Below are 18757 nucleotides of genomic sequence, written 5' to 3' on the forward strand. Positions count from 1 at the left end.
ATATATATAATGCTTTCCAACTGTTGGTTGCTAACTGTTGTATGTATTTCTGAGAATGTTTGCTTATGCAAGAATTTTGTTTTTCAAAATTATATTTTGTGCAAATTTAAATGTCTGCAAATATTATATTACTTCTAAGTTCAGTGTTTCTTGAATAATATTTTAAGTTAAATATTATAAAAATATTTTTAACATGTATAATTAAAAATATAATATATGTTGAATATATATTTTTAATATTTTTAGGTTTGGAAAACATTAAGTTAGTTCATAATTTACAGAGACGTTCGAGAGTTTTTTTGTTTAAAAGCTTAAAGTAAGAAGCGCATAAGTTAAATTTTCATTTTTTTCTCTGATTCGATTACTCAACTTAACTGCAGTAATTAAACACACAAATGCATGTATTATGAAGTGATGTTTTGTTTAAAAACAGTAAAATACAATTTTAACCAAATTTAGTGACTTACTACAGTTATATTTAATAAAAAAAATAAATTTTTGAAAATTTTAAGATAATTTTAACCAATAGTAAAGTTTCAGAAATTCTGTACTGTTGAAAGAAATTATTCTTGACAGAAAAAATGCAAATGTTGTTAATGTTTAGCTGAATTTTACTTTGAAATGCACCGTTTCTAGCAGCTTAAGACAAAAATCACAAAAACACAAAATGTTTGAAATAATATTGCGTTTTTTTTATCGATTGCTATTTTTTTTTTCGTAATGATAGTTGTTTTTAAATAATACATAGCGATTCTGAACCATCGAACTAAAAGCATCATTTATCACCTATTTTCGAAACCCCTTATTATAGATAGAGCATTTGAATAAATATAATGAAAAAAGAAGCGTGGTAAATATTGAAACTCGTGAAACTATTGTCTGAGAATGAATGAACTTATGAATACGATTAATGAACTGAAATATCAAAACATAAAAATGCATGCTAAGACATAATTGTATGCTCGGCAACGTGTTCCAAATGGAAATACGTTCGTAAAATATTCTCTTTTTGTTTGAAATGAATGTAGTAAAAGAGAAATTATATACCTACATGTGTTTTAGTTTTGCTATGAATTTAAAAAAATCGAACAGCAGATGAATCTGGTTCATGAAGGTTTTTGTTTCTAAAGCTATAAGAAAACTTCACAGTAGCACGATATGGCGTTTTGCTGGAATACGTGTGTTTCCACATAAAATTTATTTTTCAAAAGAAATTTTTTTATAAATAAAACAATGTCTTATTGTCTTTCAAAACTCCTCTTTTTTCAGTTTGAGCTTACTTTCAATAAGTAGAAGCTCTGAGATCAGTTCAGTGAACTAAATTTCATTTTGATTAATATTACTGAAATTAACAACATTATCCAATTAGGTTATTTCTAGGCCTCATTTTTTTGGAAAGTTAAAAAAAAAATGCTTATTGTATAGCAATAAAATGTATTACAACTTAATACAAGTCATAGTACACAATTAAAAAAGTTTTTCATTGCAATTGAAGTATAATATTGTTTAATAAATTAAAGGAGGATTAATCAACCTCGTAATATGGTAAAAAGTTTTAAGTTTGCAAAAATGTTACTACTGTTCAACACACTTTGAAATTTCTAATTATGTCCTTTAAGATGAGGTGTTAGTTTTAAAATCATTAAAAAATTTAAAAACAATATTAAACATATCCTGGCTTATGTAACATTGAATTTTCATTTAGCGTGGTACTCCCTTTATTTGTACTTTCGGACACTAAAGCACTATTAAAAATATTGGACCTTGTTGAATCAGAATACTGAGTACATTTTCTGATAGTCTTAATATAGAGCCGAAGTGAACCATACTATCGTAGAAGTTGATGCCTTTTTAACTTGAATACATCAATTAAAACCATTATGTGATTACAACAATTTGACGGAAATATATTTTAATTTAACACTTCGATAGTTCGGTAGTAAATTTAATAAAATTATGGTTCAAAATACCGATACAATGGTTTGGTATTGAACAGATTCTTCTCAAAGTGCGCATTTTTTTCATTTCGAACAACAAAATGCTAAGATTTCTGGTGCAAGAAAGTCTTGTGTTGACATGAAACTAGATTTCTGCTTACAACTAGGACTGCGTAAAACATGTACAACATAATGACAAATAATTATAATTCCTTGTTATAATAAAAAGGGTTTATTTCAGATCATGAATACTTGTAATCATAAATCCTAATTATTTGTGATCATAGATAGTATTTATTTATAGCCATGAATCATGATTTTTTGCAATCATAGATCATAATTGCTTTTAAACATATGTCATAAATCAGCAGCAATCATAAATTATAATTATTTCAAATCATGGATACTTGGCACCATAGGTCATAATAACTTGTAACCATAATTCATAATTATTTGAAATCATGAATACTTGCGATTGTAGATCATAATTACTAACGATCATAATTCATAATTGTTTGAAATCATGGATACTCAAAAACGTAAATCATAATTATGCTTAAAATCATAAGTTTACGATTGTTAGAAATTATCAGTAGTCATTGATTATAATAACATTTAATCAAAAGTAATATTTATTTCAAATCATGATTATTGCTATCATAGATCAAAATTACTTGCAATTATAGATAATAATTATATAGAATCATGAACATTTGTAATTTCACGTTATAAATGCTCTTAATTACGATTACAACTGTTATCAATGATTACTTGCAATAACTATTAAAATAATAAATTATGATTAGTGTTTTAATAATGATTAAAATTGAAATCGTATGTAAAGATTAGTTGTAATACAGATTAAAAACATAATCGTAAATTATAGTTAATTGTAATAATGATTAAAACAGCGATCGTAAATTATTATTAATTGCAAACATTACTGGGAGTAACTGAGTTCTTATAATAAATTACATCAGCTATAGTACTGGTAAGCGTAGTGTATTTTGTGAAAGATGGACTAAAATAAATATATTAAAAAAAACTTAACTGATGGCAAAAAATTTCTTTACAGTTCTGCAATATCTATGACTGGGATCATAACACAAGCACTACTTTCGCCATCTAACAATCAACCTTTGTACTACCACGATAGTAAGTGCTTTTGGTTATTAATGTTCTGATGAAATTTTTCTATTTTTTTCTTATTTTTTTGAATAAGAAAATAATAATAAGCATAAATTTAATGCAAGGAATTATTATGTTTGTACTAAATAAAATAATTATTAAATAAAAAATTAAAAAAAAAAATTATTCTTGATCAAGCATACTATTTTGTGACAAAAAATTTTTGAGCGAAATATGACGCTAAATCTTTCCAGTATATAAAATGATGTAATACTTAAATTTAATTTATTTTTAAAGAGCATTCAATTTCAAAAGACCTTTAGAAGAGAAAATTTTAATAATCCTTTAATTATGTTATAAAGTAACCTTGTTTAAGATTTATAAATAAACTCATTTTGTTTTTATTCACATCTTTTTTCTATAATTCAAAAGAAAAAATTGGCCTAGTGCAGGGCCAAATTTATGTAATTTAATTGTTCTTAGCATTTGGAAATTGTTGCCATTATACTTACACTTATTCATATTACTTTAATACTATTGTAAAAATTGAAATGATTAAGTAAAACGTATTTCTAATAAAGTATAGATATACACAATTTGGGCGAAAATGAAACTATTCATAAAACATATTAAAAAACTTACCTCAAAATAAAGCAATGGAACCTGTGGTGTGACTATTTCAGAAATGAAGAATGCGACACATATTACAACTACTAGCTGAGCATACATAGAACTAAGAATGATAAATTGTTGGGTCCTGAAATAAAGAAGATTTTTAATTACATTACAGATCATGTAAACAGTTTTAAAATTAAAATCTTGGTTAGACTGTTCTAGGTTTTAAAATTTTTTTAAATAAGCAATTTCGCATATAAACATGTTTTCATTCAACCCACAATTGTTAAAATTTTTTGGCACGTTTAAAAAGCAATATATTCACTGAGAAAAAAGTACGAGCAAAACTACCAATATATGGTAAAATTTTCCGTGCTTCTGGATCTATGGGAACACCAAAATCCTCTGTAATTTTTATCGAAGAGCTTTCGTAATGATTTTGATAAATCTAATAAGAATATATTGTTTTTATACAATGAATATAATACACAAAACTACCAGAAAATGATAAAAATTTATCGTGTTTCTGGATCCATGGGAGCACCAAAAGCCTCTGTAATTTCTAACGAAGCGCTTTCGTAATAATTTTGGTAAATTTAATACGAATATATTGTTTTTATACAATGAATATGATACACGAAACTACCAGAAAATGATAAAATTTATCGTGTTTCTGGATCTATGGGAGCACCAAAAGCTTCTGTTATTTTTATCGAAGAGTTTTCGCAATGATTTTTGGTAAATTTAACAAGAAAATATGGTTTTATTATATGTGATAAATTATTTAAATGAGGCAAAATTTGATAATTTTTATCATTATACATTACAGAATGGCATAAAAACCATACTTTTCAGTTTTGTATTTTTTACATAATGTGTGGTAATAAGAGCTACAATTTTTATAAACAGAATTTCCGGTTAACCATTACCATATGAAGGAAAACTGTTACCATATGAATTGTTTAAATACTGTATATTTTAGTTTTATTAACAAGAATTATGCTTTTTCTTTATCAGAAATGTCATTAGCAGTAATTTTATCAGAATTTTTAATTCGTGTACAAGTGAGGATAAAAGGTTTAAATATATTTCGTGGTCCAGGTAATTGATCGTTATACTAAATTAAGTAGTGCGAAAAATGAAACGGCATATGTGTTTACGACAAAAGATTTTGAATCATTTATCTATTCTTTATCCTACAAGGTTAATAAGTTAAGAGTTTGATGAACCATAATATTGTGTAAATTTTCTTAAACCATAATATGATGTTAATTTGAACCATATTACCGTGCAAATTAATCCTTCTTAAATTCAATTACAAAACATTATGATTCCACTAAATGAAATGCGATTACTTTAACACTTTTGTAAGAATGCAGCAAATTTGTTTTGCATTCAGGTTCGAGACACAGTAATCATGACATAATGTGTTTTTGCTTCCTATTTCAATTTGTATTTGTTTATTTTTTTCATTTTTGCTAATATTATTTCTTTTTTCAGGTTATACCCTACATTGTTAGATAGTTGAGTTGAACATTGTATCATTGAAATTTACTGCAATCTGATTGTGTTGCTTATTTAAACCACATTAACGAATTTTTTAAACTTGATTTTATGATAATATGGTTTAATATGGAAACATGATTCAATTTAACATCTTATTAAGTTTGCTGCAACTGTAAGTCATTTACCACTTTTTCGCCTCAACAATCAGCTTAGAAAAGCATTATGTTTATCTGCTCATCATGCACTTAAGTAAAATTCGGTTCAAAGTTGAACCTTAATATCTGTAGTTTCAGCCATTATATTACATAAATTTGGTTCAGCAGTCAAACATGGTTAAACTGAAAATATTTTCCTTAAGGATGAATCATGGTACAATGTAATCAAGTTTAAGATGCAGAGACTACACGGAAAAAATTCTATTAAAATTACTGCACTGAATGGCAATGATATTTCTGGTAAAATAAAAAAAATTGGTTAATAAAACCAAAATATACCATATTTAAGCTATTTATTTGGCAATTTTCTAGTTTGTATTTAAACGGAATAAAGAAATTCTGGTTTTAAAAATTATAGTTCGTATTACCACACATTTACAAAAATAAAATACAAAACTGAAAAGTAAATTTAACCTAATAAATGATTTTCATGCCGTGCTCTGAGTAATCATGATAAAAATACCACATTTATAAAATTTTATCACACAGTATAAAACCATTTTATCGTTGATTTTACCAAAATCATTGGCGAATCTTTTCGGTAAAAATTACAAAGTTTTTTGAAATTCCCATAGAGTCAGAAACATTGTAAATTTTATAATATTTTTGTTGTTTCGATCATTTTTTTTCAATGTTCATTTTATAGTAACATATGCGCAATAGGCGGGAACAGCATATTCTCCTAGAAAAAGCTTAGATGACATGCGAATGAGAGAGCACTTTTGTAAAATATTTGAGGGAGCACGTTGCGCCAATAATCTGAGAGTTAATGTTTCGTCAAATAATAACACGAAATAGAGATCAAGAATGGTGAATCGTCAGAGTGTGCTAACTAGATCGAGCGGTGCAGTTATTTTTGATTCCAAATTATCTACATAATTGAAGGTATATTTGATTTGAGGATAAAATCATTTATATTTTTCGGTGAGAGAAACTTTCATTTTAAGAAATAAATGATATTATTTTTTTAAACAAAGTTTAAATGTTCTTGAGCATTTGTTTCAGCATTGAAGTTATTTTTTATTCAACTTAACAAAGGACGTAGTTCAAAATATTAGATATACAGAAATAAAACATTTAAAAATTTGCCATATTTTAAGCTGGTCTCTATTTGTTTACCTCTTTAAATGGCGTTAAATTATTTTACATATTAGAGCAAGTAAACAAACCAATTTCATTAAAAATAATTCTCCTAACTTATTAAAAATAATAGAACCTATTCTTATTAAGAGTTACATAAATAAATATAAAAATAAAATAAAATCATTGCTCCTCCAATATTTTCAAATAGTAACTCAGAAAGTATTTTGCAGAATTTATTATAGAGTATTTTTTTCAAAACACGCTTGTTCTCTTTCTCAACTTGACTTCGTCTTCATGTATTATTCAAAGCGTCACACCAAATGCAAATTTATGAAGAAAGACAATAAATGCATGTAAATGCAACAGCACTTCTCCAATTGTTGCTAACAGTACGTTTTGTGATAAGATGCACTAGACTGTGTCCTGTGTGTAAAAATTGAGAAACTTGGGCGGATGTTATAGAGTGACAACCAAGATTCAGTGCTACTTTTTTTTTTATTGCGAACGAGGCGATCGCATTTTCTTTTCCATTGACGTCATCAAAGCTACAGAGCATATAAACAAGTAATAGAATGAAGAATTATTGAAAAAGAGTTGAAGCTGAAGTGTCTAACAACAAATAGTTGTTTGTATTAAAAATGGAGGGTATAAAGGTAACCAAAGTAATAGAAGTATTTTATCTATAGTTTGGAAAATCTTGGCGACTTTTAAAAAACTAATAATAATTATAAATTTGCTCTTAACATTACAGACGCATTAGAAAACATTTTTTTTAAAGAAAATATACTGTGAAACTTATACGAATGATAAAGAAAAACGCTTTTTGTAAGGAGCTTAAATAAGCTTGAAAAGCTTTTTGTTGAAACAGGCTGTGAAAAAATTTAATCAGCGTTTCTTAATAACGGTGTTTTTCGTAATCGCGAACACAATTTTTAAATCAATTTGATTCTAAGTTTACCACCATGTATGTTATTAATCTAGTTTCCTTAGGACGTATGAATTTTTAGCTCATTTTTTTAGTTTTTGATTCATAAAAAAATGAACCATTAATGAATTTAGCATAAACAATAATTAAATAAGCTCTTGCGAGCTTTAAATGAGGTTCCCTCAAAACAGTGCTTTTCCTAGCCTCGCATACGATTCCAATTTTAATCTATTTTATTTAAAATTTACCAGAAAGTCACAATACAGTTTCCCTTGGAAGTAGGAACTTATTTTTTTATAGTTTTTTTATTAATAAAAGGAGTAACTTGCACTATAATAGAATTTAACTTAGAATAGTTAAATAAGCTGTTTTAAACTTTAAATGGCGTTTCCTCTTTGTCGCAGATGCAATAAATTCTTCAGTTTTTAATCAATTTTAATCAAAATCTAACAGAATGTAGATTTCTAGTGTTGTTTCCGCTTCACTTAGGATATTTTAGGTAAGTGAAACAGTTTTTATTAATAAAATAAGTTCATACTACTAATGAATTTTCTTTTGCGTGCATGCTTATTATTAATATAATTAAAAAAATATAAACGCAATAAAAAAAATCTTCCTTTCAATGGAATACATATTAATAATATACATACTGTCAAATTTGAATCAAATTGATTGGAAATCAAAGAATTCATCGTATCTACGAATATAAAAATTGTATTTTAAAAAATATGTCATTTAAACTTTCGATAATTTGTTTTAAATTTTGTNGCAGATACCACCATGTATGTCTAAGTTTACCACCATGTATGTTACTAATCATGAATTTTTAGCTCATTTTTATAGTTTTTGATTCATGAAAAATGAACTATTAATGAATTTAGCATAAGCAATATTTAAATAAGCTCTTGCGAGCTTTAAATGAGGTTTCCTCAAAACAGTGCTTTTCCTAGCCTCACATACGATTCCATTTTTAATCTATTTTATTTAAAATTTACCAGCAGGTCACAATGCAGTTTCCCTTGGAAGTAGGAATTTATTTTTTTATAGTTTTTTGATTAATAAAAGGAGTAACTTGCACTATAATAGAATTTTACTCAGAATAGTTAAATAAGCTGTTTTAAACTTTAAATGGCGTTTCCTCTTAGTCGCAGATACCACCATGTATGTCTAAGTTTACCGTCATGTATGTTATTAATCTAGTTTCCCTTGGACGTATGAATTTTTAGCTCATTTCTATAGTTTTTGATTCATAAAAAAATGAACTATTAATGAATTTAGCATAAACAATAGTTGAATAAGCTCTTGCGAGCTTTAAATGAGGTTTCCTCAAAACAGTGCTTTTCCTAGCCTCACATATGATTCCAATTTTAATCTATTTTATTTAAAATTTATCAGAAAGTCACAATACAGTTTCCCTTGGAAGTAGGAACTTATTTTTTTATAGTTCTTTGATTAATAAAAGGAGTAACTTGCACTATAATAGAATTTAACTTAGAATAGTTAAATAAGCTGTTTTAAACTTTAAATGGCGTTTCCTCTTAGTCGCAGATGCAATAAATTCTTCAGTTTTTAATCAATTTTATTCAAAATCTAACAGAATGTAGATTTCTAGTGTTGTTTCCGCTTCACTTAGGATATTTTAGGTAAGTGAAACAGTTTTGATTAATAAAATAAGTTCATACTATTAATGAATTTTCTTTTGCGTGCATGCTTATTATTAATATAATTAAAAAAATATAAACGCAATAAAAAAAATCTTCCTTTCAATGGAATACATATTAATAATATACATACTGTCAAATTTGAATCAAATTGATTGGAAATCAAAGAATTCATCGTATCTACGAATATAAAAATTGTATTTTAAAAAATATGTCATTTAAACTTTCGATAATTTGTTTTAAATTTTGTTTTGTGCTGTACTTATAAATGCTCAAAAGTGACTCTTAAATACTGAGGAAACAGAAAAAAAAACAGAAGCAAAAATATAACAACATTTCTGAACGTAAGAAGAACAGAAGACATAAAGTATGTTTTACAAAACAGCAATATACATTTTAAATGCTGATTTTTTTTTTACACTATTGAATTAACAAATGGAACTACACAAAACTATGACAAATGCTATGGAACTAATGAGTTATGGATAAACAAACTAAAGAAACAAAAATGACATTTCATAATTAAACTAACAATTCTATTTTTTCATTTAGAAGTGAATGAAAAATGTATAATTTAATTTTAAGAAATTTTACATTAAAGAAAAATTTCTTTCAGATTATAAAGACTTTGAAAAAAAGTTGTTCTACCATACAGACGTCAGTATCCAGTCTAAATAAAATAAGATAAATTTTTTGTTAATTTGTTAAAAAAGATTTAAATTAATTGCTTGTCAAAATTTGAGTTTGAAAAGCGAATAATGCAGAAAATAAATAATTGAAATTTATAATTAACAAAGATATGCACTGTTGAAAAGCTTAGTTCGAATGGAACATATTATGGTTCAAATTTCCAGCAACCTTAATATAGTGTTAAACTGAACTACATTATCATAGTTCGTAAGCGTGATTACACGACACTGTTGTTCACCTTGAACGAAACTTCAATTCAGTTTAGCACTTTAAGGTCGAAATAAATTCTCATCAAGTTATGGTTCAAAGTACCGATATTTTGATTCAACGTTTAATCAACTTTTCTGAGAATGTGCGAGTAATAAATAATTTCGATGGAAAGACGTACCATCTTACTTCATCCTGACGCAACCTAACACTGATTGTTTTTATTACTTGGTTGACAGGATGTCGAATATCAATAGAAAGACGTAAAGGCATCTCTGACCAAGCGATAAATTACTTTAAAATATCGTTTAATTACTTTAAAATATCATTTCTACCATAAAATTCGAAACGAATTTTATGCGTGTGACTTCTTTTTCGCGCAACTTAGCATTGAATGTTTTTATTGTTTGATCAGAGAATCAATCTACTAATTCTTTCTTCAGTTGACATTTTTTATGGTTTAAATAACTTTCACCTTAAAATATTAATCACTTTTAAAGCGGTCTGATATTGCAATATTATTCATATATGGTCAGTTTGTTGGGTGCTTTTAATTTTAATGAAAACTATCATAAACATATCAGTAAAAATACTAAAAATTGTTTTTCAAAATATTTTTGGAATCAAAGTACAAAATAAAAGTTTTTCTCATTAGAATTAAAGAAAATACAATTTTCTGCTGTGAATACAGCAGAAAATTGTAATATGTTGTAATTGTAATTGTAAATGTTTATTAAGGAATGTTTTTTTTTCTTAATTTCAACTGTTCTTTCATTTTTTAGAAATAATTAGCTATAAACAATTTTTTATAAATATGTATTATTCAGATAAAAAATAGTTAGTTATAAAATCGCATGCAAGCTGAATTAACTATAACTTTTAATTTTAACACGGTATTATGACCATTCCACTTTTTTTCATTTATTTATTTATGAATAAAGAACTGAACTTCGGATAGTTAAATCAGGAAATTAAACCTTGAAAAATTTGAAGCATGTTGAACCCATATAATCGTTCTGAATTGCTACAACCTTTAGTATAGGGGAAATTTGAACCACATTACCGTACTTCTTAAACTAAATTTCCCCGATCCCATGGTTCAATATAACACTTTTATTCTGATTGGAGCAAGTTTACGCCCTTTTTATGACTCAAGAGAATAATAACATGGTTCAATGTTAAACCGAATGATTTGAGAGTGTTTAAAATATTAAAAGAAGAAAATAAATTGTTGTTATAAAATAGTTTTTACTACGAAAAGTGCATGTGCTATAATTTGTTTAAAAAATCCCAACAGCTTATGGAAATAAATGAAGTAATAAATAATCGCAAGTCTTTTCCCCCAGAATCATTTTAAGTCTTGGAAAATATTTATTGAAAATTAAAATAATTGATATTAAATTACATAGGAAGCTTTCAAGGTTCTTAGGAAATATACCATAAAATTGCACCATACATTCTATAATTTCCAAATGAACGGAAGCAAAATGCTAAATTTTTTTTGAAAATTTCATTTTAATACTATCTCAATCGAAATAAAAGACAAATGAATTCAAATAAATCATTGCTGAACCTGATAACATTGATTTCCAACGGCAAAGTCACTTGTTTTTAAATAAAAGTATTAACAAATTAAATATATGTTTATTTAATACTAGTCAATATTATTCCCTTTGAATACAGAAGCTCAATTCATTAAAATAGATACCAACTAATTCTAAACAAATTTTAAAATCCGTGACATTGCTTTCAGGACAACTAAAGCATCCCCTTTGAAATTTACAGTACTACTATACTATATCTAGATGTATTTTAAAACTTCAAGTAACAAAATAATTCCTAATAATAATTCCTATTTAGAAAAGGATTATGTACCATGTTTCATATTTTCTTTTATATAACAAGTAAATAAAAAAAATATAAAACTCTGTTGGTATCGCTTTCAAGTCAACCAAGACACACCTTTTCAAATTAACAGTATCGAAAACTAACAGTGAAAATTTAATCTATATAAATCCCACTGGAGCAAAATTTAAATAAAATAATATAGATATCAATTATCACAAAATAAAAATAAAAATCTGATTGCATATCTTTGGAATCAATCAAGCTACTCCTTTAGAAATGAACATAATCATAATGCTAGATCAAGATGTATTTTTAAAAATTCAGTCTATATTATTCTAATTAGAACAAAAATTAAATTAATTCAAATAGACATCAATTACATTAAATCAAATATAAAATTCGGACGGTATTGCTTTCTAAATGACAATGATTTCAAATCACCCAAGCCAATTATCTTAAAATTAACTATTTTAACTTTTTTTAAAAAAAATTCAAGTCGATGTTATTCCCATCATAACAAAGATAAAATGAAATTAAGCAAATATAAATTAAACTATAACGAATACAAAACGCTGATGATATTGAATTCAATTTAAGTCATTGAGGTTATTAATTTTAAAATTAAATGTATCCATAATGTCTTAATTCAGACAAACACAAGTTATTTCAAGAGGAAAATGGGACTTATAAATAATTAACTTGCAGATCTAAAGATTTTTCTGTATGTCTTTTACTTTCTTTAATATATTAAATTTATTTAAATTTTTTATCTGTGATTGTATATTAATACAATCATAGAATATTACACCTTTAAAACAATATTATTAAGAAAATTTATCTAAAGACATTAAGGCAATAATTGCAAAATCCATATTTAACGGAGCAAAAATAACTTTGAATATTGTTAGAAATTTCAAATTAACAATCATTCCCATCAAAGTAAAAATTAAACTATCTTAGTTAAATAACAATTTTACCAAAATAAAACAAGCACTTATGAAAGTGATTTAAAAATAACACAAAGATTTTGAAATCAACAGCTCTGAAATACCGGTGCATACTTGAATTGAAATCAATGCTAGTTCTTTCAAACACCTAATCATGAAGCAATATTCTTTTTAAAAAAATTAGCTACTTCAAAATAAATTAAAAAGTGGTTCTGACTAGTGATTTTTTTTTACGTCAGAATCATCCGATAATTTTTTTATTAATTATTTTTTTTATGTTTTCTGCCCTTCTTAATTTAAAAAATTTTGCAAAATCATGTTTAATGTTGTATTTAATTATTAAATAATTAAATTAGTCATTTTACAATTACAGGTCATTTTACATTTTACATTACAGAATAATATACAATTTAAAAAATATAAATAAAATCTTTAGGTAAATAAAATTTTCATCAATTCAAAAAGAAGACAGGGATACCCTTGATTAATCATGAATATATTTCAAGAGGCAAATTGTTTATAAAAATTAAATAATTAGAATTCAAACCTATAATTATTTCAAAATAAAGGATAAAGAGAAAGAAATTGAATTGGAAAATTGAATTTTCTTACCTGAGAATCGTCTTACACACTTTTAGAAATTTTTTTAAGTCTTCCGCTTTTTCAAATTTAGGAAATTTCGTTGATTTTCGATTCATTCGTTCCATTCTGATATTTTCTTATTACACTGATAAGCCAATCATATTAAATTAACGAAGTCAAAATAATCGATTCAGAAGTTAAAATTCAGTTCTACGCAAACTTAATGTTTTTTCTCCCCAAATTCTAGATACACGTTTCGAATGTTCAAGTAAACCATCGGGTTGAAAATCATCTACTCTTATTTCTATTGTTTCTATCAATAGCTTCTACTTTAGTGTATTTAGCAAAAAACTTAAAACGCAACAATGAATTTTATTTATTCGTTTTCTTTTCCCCGAAGGCAAAAAGCATTATTTTATCTTTTACGGGTAAGTGAAAACAATAACAATAGTGTCTTCTTTTTTTATAAAATTTCGGAAGGAACGACTTTGGGTTTAACCCTTTCTTTCATTCTTCCAATTGAAATACTTTAGTTGACATAATGTCAAATATATATTTTTTACTACATGAGTCCGTTTTTATAACTTTATTTACTTCAAGTATATCGATCTGCATGGCTGGAGAATTTCGTTATTTAGAAACTAATCACTGCTTGTTTCTACCCGATGGCTTCTCATTTAATTCACTCATATAATAACTTTTTCTTCTGAGAAAAATTAAGCTACTAAATTGTTTAAAAAGATTCTTCCACATATTCACTGAAGAATGATAAACATAAGAAATGTTAATGGCTAAGTAATAAGTTAAGTAATTGAAAGTCATAATTAAGTTTAAATTGGCAATCTTGAATTAAATGAACATTTTTAAATTCGAAATTATTTTGTGATTAACTGAAATTTCAGATAATGACAAATTTAAACTTTAGAAATAAATTTTTAATGCTTGAAATTCAACATTTTCTGAATAGAATAAAATATTGTAGAAATTTTCCAAGTTCAAACGAACCTTCTGCAAAGTAGATAAAAAATTAAAATAAACCTTTTAATAGAATTAAAATCACCGTAACATGTTTTGGATATTAAAATAAACCTTTTGCAACTCAAACTGAATTTCTCAAAAAAATATTAAAAATATTTGTAACTTACAAATACTTACTTAAATCTTACAGAGTTTAAATTGATTAACTCTAATTTTTTTTTCCAGTTTCAAGTTCAGTCTAATTTAAAAAAGTAAATTGGTTTCCAAAGATCTAGCTTTTTGAGAAAAAACTTGTTGCTAATAACTTATGTAGTTAAAATATAATTTAATTTACAAGTTTGACATTTTTACATCATTCGTAATAATGTTATTATAATTCAATTAAACAGTTGAGATATTAAATCTATTGATTTATTATTCAAAATGTAATTTAGTTCAAAAGGAAAATATATTAAGGTTTCTGGATTTGCAATCCTAATTAGACTTGAACGAACAGCATCTAATTGAACTTTTTGAAAATCAGTTTTACCCTTTTGGATTACTATTTCATTCATTAAGAACAACGTTTAACATTTTTTTATATCAATTCTATCGTTTTTTTAAAGCAAGTTAAACTTTTCATTAAGCTTTAAGCAGGCTTACGAACCAAATTAGACTTTAAAAATCACTATAAACCTTCAAAAAATTGGTCCTACAAATTAAACTCTTTTAAAAAAATGTATTACATTTATTTACCACAGAAATTAGGTTACCAGAATAAACGGAGGACAGAGATTATTGCACATCGTGAAAGAGAATTTCAATTTAACAACATAAATAAGTACATAAATTAAAATCAATCAATATATAATAGAATTTAAACTTCAAATAAGTTTAATTTAGGAGTTTTTATTTAATATTAAACAAAATGGCATACAATGTAGTTGAAATATGTAAACTAGTATATAAATGTGTAGAAATTTATGTGTATAATTTCGTTTAAATGTGATATGAAATTCTAAGGTCTGAACAACTTAGCTAATCAATTTTCTTATAAATTCGAGTAGCTAAATAAATTATTAATAATTAACTATGTATTAGTTCAAAACAAGTTCAAAAAAGAAATATATTATTTATAATAGTTCTGGATATAAGAATTTAGTTATTAATAATTGCTTGAAAAGAATTTATCTTTCCTATTTTTATTTTTATATTCATTTTTTTAAAAGAAAATGAGAAGGAAAATAGAGTGCACTAGTTAATTTCTATTTAGCAAGTTTAGAAACCCGTTATTCAAGTCAAAACATATTGATATTGAAATAGTAAATTATTTTTATTGACCGAATTATTTTATTAGCTACCGAAGTCAGCCGAATGTCTGTCAGACAACAAAGTCAAGCAAAGAGCCAGACATTGAAATTTGAAATTTACAAATTTAACAATTTCGAATCTTTTTATCTTCATGTACATGGCTGTAAATCTATTACTGTCTTGAAAACAAGTTAAAACACACTTGTGAACCTATATTACAGAAACAGCTTTAAACAAAACCCATTTCTGTTTCACTTTTTATACAAAAATAACGGATATATTAACTGTTTCATGAATAAATGGGAATGCTGCATCTACGAATAAATAGTTGTTTTCAAATTCCTGAGTTTATTATTCACTATTGTATGTTATGATCATGATGAATTGAAACCCTGAATTAATAAACAATCAAATATCGCCAAATGATTAAAGATATTTGTGAGCATAATTTACTGTTTACAAAATAAAAACATTTTTAGTACTCTTCAGTACAAAAAGTAGACGTTTGAGTTTTAAAAAAAATAAGAAAGAAAATCAATTAATGAATACGGGAAGAAATTTCAGTCTAAAAATCATCTTTTTTGTATACTTAACTCGCCAAAAAAGAGCAAGAAGACGGTTTGAATATTAAACAAATAAAAAAATTTAAGAGCAAATTAGACGTTCCCAAAATTTGGATTTTCTGAATTTTTTTATCAAGGTTGGAAAAATTTATAACAAGATCAATTATTTATAAGATGGCGCAAAACTTACTATTTTTCCTGAAATGTAGCGTATTAATAACTAGCCGATCATTTTTATTGAAATAAAAAAAATAGCAATAACTAAAAATATAAAAACATAATAATAATAACTTCAATAACTAGGAAAATAAAAATAACTTCAAAATATAAATGAATGTTACTAGCAACAATCCATTGAAAGACAATTCGAAAAGAAAATAATGACTTAATGTTCATACAACTTAATGAAAAGCAATAAAAAATTTTAATTTTATAAATAATTAGTCTAAAAAAATGTTAAACATTTGCACGATTTTAAACTTTATTTTCCTTTAGGCCTGAAATTTCAAAATTTTGATTTCTTACAGATTTGTACGTTCAAAGATTTGAACCACAGCATGTGATTATTTGTTTATAGTAGTTATTTTGATAAACTTAAATTATGATTCAATATAATGATATTATTGAAATACTAGTGAACGAAATTTGTTTATGAAAATTTAAATCAAATTAAGTATGTTTTCTTTTTAAATTGAAGCATCCCCTCTATGCAGTTTGAGGTCGAAATTAGGTTTTTAGTACAACGTATTTTACATGTTCTTGTTTTTTAAGAATAGAACAGTGCAGTTCTTTAGGAAAAAGAGTTGAACCATCAATAATTAACCATGGAGCAATTCAATTTAGCTCAAATCTTTATGTTTCGTAATAAATGATAAAAAGTTAAAAATTTTAAGATAAAAATTGAGGAACAGCAAGTCTCAGAAAAAATATATCCTATAATGACCAAAAAAATCTTTTCATGAACATGCTAATAATAAGCTATCTATTGGTAATTTAATATTTTAAATTTTAAAAAATTATTCATAGTATTTCCAAAAAATCTCCCAAAAACTATTATAACATAAATATTTGGATCGAACAAAAAATTTAAAGCATCTTAAGTCTTTGAACGATAATGAGTAAAAATTATTATCTTTCATCATTACGAAGTATGATAAATCAATTTAAGTTTAATTCTCTGATTTTATAAATGTATGCTAAATCTTATATTTCTAAATTGATGGCTTCTGCCATTTTAATGAGTCAAGGTTGTAAAAATTAGATTAAAATGCTGAATATTCAAATAATTATGTAAAGTGGAAGATCGTGGCTCAGCATTGAATCTTAAAAAATTTCTATTTCTGATCATTACAAATTTTTTGAATTTTAAATTAATATCTTCTGCAACCTTAATTACTATTTGAAATATTAAAAACACATTTTAAATGAATCAATAATCACACCTACTTCAATTTAATATGATGCAAATAATGTCGCCTAATATTTCAAATTGTGTGCAGTATAACTCTGAAACGTTGTGCCTATATTTTTGTTAAGAGCTGTTGTTTTAAGTTCAACCGCAAACAGGGGGGCCGCATATTTAAAATTTTGATAGAATGAGAGAATGCTAAATTTATCAAATGAATTTCTAATTTTACTAATTCATAATATATTTCTTGCATTTAAATTGGCCTTGATTGCTTAATCTTTGGTGCTCTCTAATTACTACTATTACTCTTTTCTTTACAATTTTCTAACATTCTTTGGTAGCAGCGCAAAAAGAAGCATTTGAAAAAGCTTTTTTAAATTTTTTGAAAGCAAATTTTAGTTATTTTTTAATTTTTACCGTAGCTGATGTTTCTTTTTTTGTAGCTTAAATAGTAAAAAAAAATCCTGGTTCATTTGCATTAAATGCGATATTTTTGAGTATTAAAATCTGACAAATGACAGATAAAATTTCTCAAATCGAGAAAAATTTTAGAGGTGACAGAAACCTTTCATTATCTCCCATCCTGACACCTCAAACTGATTTTAAAAAAAGTCTTCCCGTCGCCGCAAACAGATTTAAAAAATCTATAGATTTCTTTTGAATTCTAAGCATATTTAGTCCAATTTTTAGAACTTTTGGCTTATTGAGATAACAGAACGCAATTCAGAAATATATGATTTTGCGTATTTCTGAATTGAGAAAAAAATTCCTGTGAAATTACCGCTCTGTATGGTAATAACATTTCTGGTAAAAGTAAATAAATAAATAAAAAGCATACTTCTGATTAATAAAACCAAAATATACGGTATTAAAACCATTCATTTGGTAATTTTCTCTTTCATATGGTAACAGTTTCCCGGAAAGTCTGGTCTCTAAAATTATTGTTCTAATTACCACAAATTTTGAAAAAATACAAAACTGAATAATAAATTTAACCGAATAAATGGCTTTTGTGCCAAGTTCTAATGTATAAGCAAAAAATTACCAAATTTTAGCACATTTTCTGAATTTTATCACAAATTATAAAACCATAATTTATTGTTAATTTTAGCAAAATCATCAGCAGAAATCTTCGGTAAAAATTACCTAGATTTTGCTGTCCCCATAGAACCAG

The 18757-nt window shown here is 25.5% G+C and overlaps 1 protein-coding gene across 3 annotated transcripts in view; it reads right to left on the minus strand.

The window, feature by feature from the left end:
• LOC107446644 (proton channel OtopLc) overlaps positions 1 to 18757 on the minus strand; it is a 120331-nt gene that overhangs the window by 11829 nt on the left and 89745 nt on the right. For all 3 annotated transcript variants that reach the window (XM_016061335.3, XM_043043950.2, XM_016061334.3), the window contains one exon: positions 3708 to 3822. In XM_016061335.3, the coding sequence (XP_015916821.1) occupies positions 3708 to 3822 (115 nt within the window). The remainder of the gene's footprint in view (positions 1 to 3707; positions 3823 to 18757) is intronic.

Source organism: Parasteatoda tepidariorum, chromosome X1, assembly GCF_043381705.1.
Source record: "Parasteatoda tepidariorum isolate YZ-2023 chromosome X1, CAS_Ptep_4.0, whole genome shotgun sequence".
In the NCBI taxonomy this organism is placed as follows: domain Eukaryota; kingdom Metazoa; phylum Arthropoda; class Arachnida; order Araneae; family Theridiidae; genus Parasteatoda; species Parasteatoda tepidariorum.